We start from the raw sequence: 8664 nt of genomic DNA, 5'->3' as shown, positions 1-8664 counted from the left end.
CGGGTTCCTGTTTACTTTTGTATGCTCTCCGGGGATTGGTCAATGTGCAGGGTGGAGGTGAGATAATCCCTTTGGAAGCAGCAATTAATATCTATTTGCTAGCAATTGCTGCATTTTGAGGAGATTAGCACAGTGGAACCCAATTATAGCAGTGAAACTTCCCTGAAAGGGGGAGACGTACATTGTCAAACAGTAAAGCAATTTGAAGACTACGATTCCATTAAACTTTCTCAATATAAATCACTGGTTTGGGCTCTGTGGATGAGATTGTTCTCGTTTTCTGCACAACAAATCAGCTGTGTACCCCACTGAGGGTCACCAACTTACTCGCCATACTGTGCTACTTGCTACTTAGCGCCCATTATCTTTGTGTGAGCATCTCTAAAATCGGCTTTAAGTATTAGCTTTGATTTTACTCCCTGGGACTAAAATATGATCATTTTTGACTAAGCATGAGCTGGGCTCTGCAGGAGACTTTTTGAGAGTGCATTTCTCCAAGCTTTACACATCTCCACCTCCTGCTCACAGGTGACAAAGTTATTCATTTTGCCTGCCAGCCCTATTTGTATTAAGTGGCCTCAGGAGAGCCTGTGCATAGGCAGCTGGCTTGTTCTTAGCTGCAGTTTGTGAGTGATGATTATGGATAAGCTGTCTGTGGTAACAATACATGAGTTATTTATAACTCCCAACTTGGTTCTGACGTAGGTTTGTTTTTTTGACTTTTCATTTATTTCCTGTTAAGGCTTCAAACCCTGTGGTTGCCGTTACTCCAGGCAAGAGCACTACACAAGAACTGAAACACTGAATGGTTATCTCTGAGGATGAATTAGCTTCCTAAATCATACGGGGCAATGCAAGATCTGTGTGTTTTTCTCCCTATGCCTACATATTATGGTTGTGTATCGAAGTGTGTATTAATATTAGATTTTACAGGTCCACTGTACTTATGTTGACTTGACACAATGCTGTCTGAATATGCAAATTCTGGAATGTCAAAGTCTGAAAAGTTGAGAAGTTGAGAAGTTTGATAGCGGAAGGCTGAGAGCACCTGCATATGAAGATTTATTTACTGAATGATAGGAAAGCGTCCACTTTGAATTTAACGATTTGCAGTTTGACATTTTGTCATAGTCAGTATTTGCTCACTCATTTACATGTTTTGCAGGGTTATATGGTTCTGAGGCAGAACATTTATATGGACATATGATTACAGCTCAGGAGCTGCTCTTGTGTAGACATAGGTTTACAGAATCAAATATTCACACAGATTTGTTTACATATTATATATGGTTTTTTGTATGTTTCAATTCAGAACCAGATAATGTGCTAGTTATCACACTGCAGTAAGATGTTTTAAAAATAATTTAAAAATCCCTTTATAGGTGCTTTTATGAGGTGGATCTGTTCAACAGTGTCTTCTTTCTGCCCACCCCAACTCCTTTGGCACATGCTTGATTGCTTGTGGAAATTTCTTCTTACTGCCTAAAATGAAAATGTTATCTGTTTCTGAGGGGCTTGTTTATCATTTTGGAATTGCTGTTCCTTTTTCAAAGTGTTCAAAGAAACCATGCTATAGTGACATCTAGTTCTGGAAAACAAGTATTACCACATTAGACAATAAAGTAAAGGTAAAGGGACCCCTGACCATTGGGTCCAGTCGTGACCGGCTCTGGGGTTGCGCGCTCATCTCGCATTATTGGCCGAGGGAGCCGGCGTATAGCTTCCAGGTCATGTGGCCAGCATGACAAAGCAGCTTCTGGCGAACCAGAGCAGCACACGGAAACACTGTTTACCTTCCCGCCGGAGCGGACCCTATTTATCTACTTGCACTTTGATGTGCTTTCGAACTGCTAGGTTGGCAGGAGCTGGGACCGAGCAACGGGAACTCACCACGTCGCAGGGATTCGAAACGCCAACCTTCTGATCAGCAAGCCCTAGACTCTGTGGTTTAACCCACAGACAATAAGGGGTACAAAAAATAAAATAAAATTGTGGAGCACATGGTTAGTAATAGTGAGGGATATACTTGTGCTGTGGTTCTGGGTACCTTTGTTCTGGTGGTGATGGGTGATTCTTATCCAGCTGAGACAATCCATATCTGAATTATCTCATTTCCTATACCAACTGGGGGTTTAAGAACAGCAGAAGAGGCTCTCCTGGTTGTTCTGCCATTCTCAGAGTTTAGCAGTGGTTGCTTGTGAGAGCTCTCTGAGATGGCCCCAAGAATGTGGAACTCCGTCCCCATAGAGGTGTGAGTTGTACCATATATTCACAGTTTTTGTCAGTTGCTAAGGGTATATCTATTTACCTTGGCCTGTGAGTGTTGAATTGCTTCTCTCTTTTTTGTATCTTCCCTATAATGTGCTGTTTAGATTACAGTGGTACCTTGGGTTACAAACACATCAGGTTACAGACTCTGCTAACCTGGAAGTAGTACCTTGGGTTAAGAACTTTACCTCAGGATGAGAACAGAAATTGCATGGTGGCAGTGCGGTAGCAGTGGGAGGCCCCATTAGGTAAAATGGTACCTCAGGTTAAGAATGGTTTTATGTTAAGAACAGACCTCCGGAATGAATTAAGTTCATAACCAGAGGTACCACTGTATTGACTTTGGGGTTATTGGTGCGTGATTGTTTTTTGTGTTTATATGTTGTAACCTAACCTGGGACCTTCCAGTTAAGGGCAGGTAAGAAATTATTCTTACCCTAACTACATTAACTTACACGACGACAGCTACTATTAATTCTATTATGTCATCACAGAAATAGAACACTGTATCTGTTTCCTTTCCCTCTAATGGAGGAAAATATTCCAGGATCCTGATTACCAGGAAGCAAAGCTGCTTTCCTTCACCCTAGTTGAGAAGCATTATTAGTGTGCAAGGAAGAGATCAATTCAAGGCAGGAACATACACACACCCTTTCCCACCCCATCACTGTTGGAAGATTTTGCAGCAGATGCTTCCCAATGATAAGTACTTTGATTATAGCAAAGTAGATGTTCCCTGTGAACATTCAGTGACAGTACATAATGGTATATCTGTCTGTGGAAGCATAGCCTATCCCGGGAAAATTACCCCTCTTAGATGGTTGCTGTCAACAACAGGTGCACCCTATTTCCTCTGAGTATAGTTAAACTCCCACCGTAGGCTAGACAAACCCAATATAGGATTGTGGCATTAAATCATTTTCTTTGGATTAAACATAAGACAGATCTATTTGCTGGTAATAGTAGCATGGGAGGGACAGTTTATTAGGTACATCTCCCTACAATGCAGTACTATGACAGCTAGGGCTGCCAGATATCCTTTATTTAAGGCATTCCTCTAATTTTGAATCACATTTACTTTTTCAGTCTTAGATGCACACCACACCACACCATAGCAGTAAGGTTTTTGACATCTTGATCTGGCAGCTGATCTGATTTTTGGAGAAGCTGTACCTAATGAAATTATCTTTTCTCTTGGTTATCAAAGACATGGGAATGCTGCCTTGTCCTGAATTGTGTAACCCTATTATTTTTACAAAGAACTCTTAAAATACTAAGCATGGAAAAAGAAGATCAAACCTATCCATTCTGATGAAAATCAGCCCCAAGTGCTCACTGGAAGGACAGATCATGAAGCTGAGGCTCCAATACTTTGGCCACCTCATGAGAAGAGTTAGTCTCAAATGGTTAAATGAACACTAATCTTAATAAACTGCAGTTGTAAAGAAACAATAAAAATGCAAGAAGCTTGATGGTGCTCCAGTTTTATATGCCACCTTTTAAATAGTTCTCTGCCATTCTTGCACTTTGCTTCATTTCCCCAAAGCCCAAGGTGGCTGGCCTATTCACAGGCTAGCCCTATGCTTGCTTTGTCCAATGTGCTCAATGTGGCTTACTCCAAAATAACTGCACATACAAAACACATCCCACCCAAAGAACCCTAGAGACTGCAGTTTGCATCTCACAGAGCAACAATTCCCAACACCCTTAGAAAACTACAGATACCAGGATTATTTGGGTCTGGGGATATGCTGTGAAGGTATGGTAATTATGGAGCCTTAGCAGCATGACCTTATGCCAGGAAATGATCGGCCCTGTTTTCTGATCATTAAAACTCTTCCTACCTCACTTCATTGAAGTGAGGCAGCCTTCAAAAGAGTTATCTTTAATAAACAAGGACAAATTACGTAACACCATAAACCTGGAATCAAGCTGTCCATAATGTAAAAGGGAAGGAACATTTGTTTGTGGCTTGGGACCCCCGTACCTACAGGACCGCCTCTCCTAGTATGCCCCGCGGAGGACCTTAAGGTCTACAAATAACAATATCAAGGAGATCCCAAGCCATAAGGTGGCTAGATTGGCCTCAACTACGGCCAGGGCCTTTTCAGTATTGGCCCCGACTTGGTGGAATGTGCTCTCACAGGAGGCCAAGGGCCCTGTGGGATTTGACATCTTTCAGCAGGGTCTACAAGACGGAGCTGTTCCTCCTGGCCTTTGGGCTGGACTCAGTCTGACCACTATGTTTTTCCTCCCTTATGGTTTTGATTTGGGCCATTTTAAAATGAGGCTGCATTTAATTTTTTTATAAAAATCTGGATTGTATTTTAACCCGCATTTTAATCAATTGTTTTTCTTTCTTTTACGTTTTGTTGTGATCTTGTTGATGTCAACCGCCCTGAGCCTGGCTTTCGCTGGGGAGGGCGAGGTATAAATAAAAATTTGTTATTATTATTATTGGAATTAGGAGGAGAAAGGAACTAGGCAGGCAAGAGCTTACAAAGATACTGTGATGGTAGAAATTGCAATTATGGGACAAATGGACTTTTCAAGGAGCAGATGCAGTCTCCTTAGGAAGGAAAGTTTGCCTTTGTTCATTTACTAGAGGGGTTCAAATTGGGCGGGTAACGCCAGCCTCTTTTCTCTGTTATGAGGAATTGCCCCCCCCCCCAACTTGGTGCTGATGCTTTGCTAGGGGTAATTCAAAATGTACATATATTTAAATGAATTTCCATGCAAATGAGCAATGACAGCTTCCCCCATCACCCCCACAAGAGGTGGTAACATTATTTGCACATGTTAATTAATTTAAATGCATGCACATTTAAAAAAAGCATTGCATAGAGTAGATGCTGAACTACAAAACCAAAGTAAAGTGATGGGGGTTGGGTGGGCAGTTCTGGCCAATGCAAGTCAGTGTTGGCCCAGGACAGTTTGCTGTTTGCACTGTCTTCAAGGGCCAACTTTTAAAAACAAAAACTGCCGCCCTTCAGACACCTAGTTATGCCTTTATTTCTCCCACTTCTGCCCCACTTCCTTTCCATGCTAGGGCTAGCCCTGGTTTAAGTCTAACTTGTTGTAAAATCCTGATTTCTATTTTATTTTACCAATATGCATTTTCCCTGCATCTTGTAGAAGTAGTGCCTGTTTTCAAAGTTGTGAAGGGCACAGAATCTACCATGAGGTCTTTGACCACAATCCAAACCAGAGCTCTGTGTGTTAAATAATTTGAAATTGGTGGGCTTAAGGGCGCTGAACTTCAGGTTTGAATGTGCCCACTGTCTACACCTCACTTAAAAGTATCTTGAAAGTGCATTGTGTTTTGTATTGGGTAAGCCTATAGACAGAAATATATTATCAGAAAATCAAGCATAGTTGCTTCCTGACCGCTCTGTATATTCAAGCAAATTAGCATAACTGATTGGTTGTGTGTCTTTTCCTCCCTATTAACAGCTACACAAAGCACACAGCTAGTCTAATTTAGCACAGCACCTAAAATGGCATTGTACATTGGTTAAGAATATAAGCCATTTGCTGGAGATCCCTGGTTGAAATCTCATGAACTGAACCAAACCATTGCATTCTAGCCCCAGCCCAGCCTCCTATCTGAATTCCCAGGATAATAGTCCCTTGCAGGGCTTTTGTTAGAATTCCATGGAGAGGGTGTATTTGAGTACGGAAGACAAGAGCTGCATTATAGCTTCTACTATTAATAACAGGTTTGTGGTAAGGCAGTGATGTGACTTCAGGTAGGAACTAAATAGATTCAAGCAACTGAACCAATTCACACAACCTCTTTGTTGCATTTGGACTGAAACCCTAAACACGCATACGGTAGGACTGACTTCTGAGTAAATAGGAATAGGCTTGCACTGAACAAGTATTGCAAAGAATCAGTGGTGAGGTCTGGGGATCCTGGAGGCAAGGTCAGAGGTTGGCATGGTTGGGCCCCTGCTGAGGCCTGGGATTCCACTGCTGAGTGCCTATTGGCCCTGCTGCCACACCTGTTCGCCATTGCTGCCTGCTCATCTACCATCTAGTAAGTGTGTGGCGACATCATCAATAATAAGAGAGCAGCAGCTTCACTCTGGCAAGCAAATAAGCAATGGGCAGCAATGGCAGGAAAGAGGAGGATGGGCACTAACTCTCTCTCACACACCCACCCACCCCATAGGAAGCAACAATTAGCACCACAGACCTTGAGCTGTGGCTGTTATTAGTGACTAGAATTGGAGCAAGGCAAGGGATGCACTGTAGCTTAGTGGTGACGTACCTGCTTTACATGTAGACAGCCCCAGTTTCAATCCCTGGCACCTCCAGGTAGAGACGGGAGTGTCCTCATTTCAAACACTGGAGAGCCCACTGCCAGTCTGTGTAGACAACGCTGAGCTAGATGGACCAATGATCTGACTCTGTATACAGCAACTTCCTATGTTTATATGATGGGAGATGAGGAACAGCATGTTTTCCAGGAACCCTGAGGCTCAATACCCTCCCTCCCTTTGCTGGTAGCTGCAAACGACTGCAATCCCACCTGGATTTGATTATTAGTTTAGACATTAAAGGCTGGTAACTATTTTTAAGAAAACCCACCTGTGCTAGCCTTTTCTTAATTAAAGTGTGTCCTAGGTTTAATCCCCAGCATTTCAAAGTAGGGTTGGGAGAGTCCCCTGTCTGAAATCCAGGAAGGCTACTGCCAGTTGGTGTAGACAGACCTGAGGTTGATGGACCAGTGAGTCTGATTTGGTACAAGGCAGCTTCCTTTGTTCCTATACCAGGAACATGGTCAACACCTTCACCCATTTTTAAAAGCAGACGCAGCATCTGTACAAATCCTCTTGTAAAGTGAGTAAATTAATGTCTTTAACGAGATGTCTTTACCCGTTGAGCTGCTGCCAGCTGCTTTTTTTTTTTTAAACCCTCATACTGGGGAAAAAAAACCCTAACAAAGTTCTAAAAAACTCTCAAGCTTTCTGTTTGTGGAGCAAAAGGAGGTGTGTGTTTCAACTAGATTGCCAGCATGTGGACTCCGAAAGATCTTATGAGCTTTGCACTTCCTGTGGAGGCAGGGCGAAGAACAAAGCCAGTGAAGGTGCCTTTTTCTTTTCCTTTTCTCCACTATCTGCTAAATTGTAGCCTCCAGCCTCCCCCCTGCCCTGCGACCTTTGGGGGGAGTAACATGAAGTGTAAAGGAATCCTCCTTGCCGCCATCCTGCAGGCATGGACCCCAATTACAGGTAAGGCTAGCTTTTCATATTTTGGTAGGAAACTCCTTTGAAACTCCTTTCTAAATGGAGGCAAGATGATGCCGCTGTTGAATATGATGCTCCCCTTGTACCAGGAGGGGAGTCTCTGTTTGAGCTTCTGCCGTATGTGCGCCCCCTTGGTTACAGCCAGTTATGCTCTAGTGGGGAAACTGAAGCCCCATAATTAGTTTTAAAAGTACACCATAAATTGGCGCTTTGTAGGCTGGTGAGGAGCACGGGTGGCATAAAAGATAATGAACCATATCCGGAGGTGTAAACTACACTCTGTGGCCTGTTTGCGTTTGCATGCAGAGGTGGGCAGGAAAGAGTTATCTCTGGAATTACTGACCACCCGCTAGTTTCTCCTTTGCCCCTGCAATCATCCGTAGTAGAGTGCTGTTACTCATGATGGCCAGGCCACAAAGCATCCCAATTATCCTCTGGATGAGAACCATTGCTGCAGTTCTTGATACAGTACTTGGTTAAGGGAGGAGCTATTGGATTCCACGTTGTTGGTACTTCTGAAGAAGCACATATTGCTCCCATGGTGGGGGGAGTCCTTCCCCAAAAGAAGCTGGCAATGGTCAAACTCTGTTGAGTGCACAAAATAATTGATTCAGACAGTGGAGGAAAATAAGGAAGCAGCAATGGCGTGTTTGAATATAGCAGCTTCTTCTATGATTGGTCTAAGGTGCTATGCACATTTATTTTGTCCTTAACATAGTGGGGCTTGCTTCTGAGTAAGTAAGATTGAAACCATGGTGTATGCTTTCATCTTACCCAACTGTTTCTATGTCTGGGATGGAAATCCAGCAAACACTTCACATATTTAGCTCCTCTGTGACTGCAATCTTGTGTGCTCTTAACCTGAGCATAAGCGTCGTTGATCACAGTGGGACTTGCACGTCTGAATAAACAAGCATACACAAGCTATACAAATGAGCACAGATGTGTATCCTAATTCTGTGATAAAATAAATCTGAAAACTGGTTTGTGTTTCAATATCGGTTTCCAAAATGTTAAGTTTGCTTCAGTTATACTTCTATGGTTTTCTGAGTGATGGTTAGAAACTTTCTTTCATAGAAAGCACCCAAAGTGTTTATTCTTCTGCTTTTCTGCTCAATATAAATTCCCAGCAACAGTAAAATGT

The 8664-nt window shown here is 42.7% G+C and overlaps 1 protein-coding gene across 2 annotated transcripts in view; it reads left to right on the top strand.

Annotated features, from left to right (window-relative positions):
• The first annotated feature begins 2297 nt into the window (after positions 1-2297).
• Positions 2298-8664, top strand: part of CD247 (CD247 molecule) — a 50639-nt gene continuing 44272 nt past the window's right edge. For both annotated transcript variants that reach the window (XM_035116377.2, XM_035116376.2), the window contains exon 1: positions 2298-7505. In XM_035116377.2, coding sequence (XP_034972268.1) covers positions 7289-7505 — 217 coding nt within the window. In that variant the 5' untranslated portion in view covers positions 2298-7288. The remainder of the gene's footprint in view (positions 7506-8664) is intronic.

Source organism: Zootoca vivipara, chromosome 4 (assembly GCF_963506605.1).
Source record: "Zootoca vivipara chromosome 4, rZooViv1.1, whole genome shotgun sequence".
NCBI lineage: Eukaryota > Metazoa > Chordata > Lepidosauria > Squamata > Lacertidae > Zootoca > Zootoca vivipara.
This window is presented reverse-complemented; position numbering and strand designations above follow the sequence as displayed.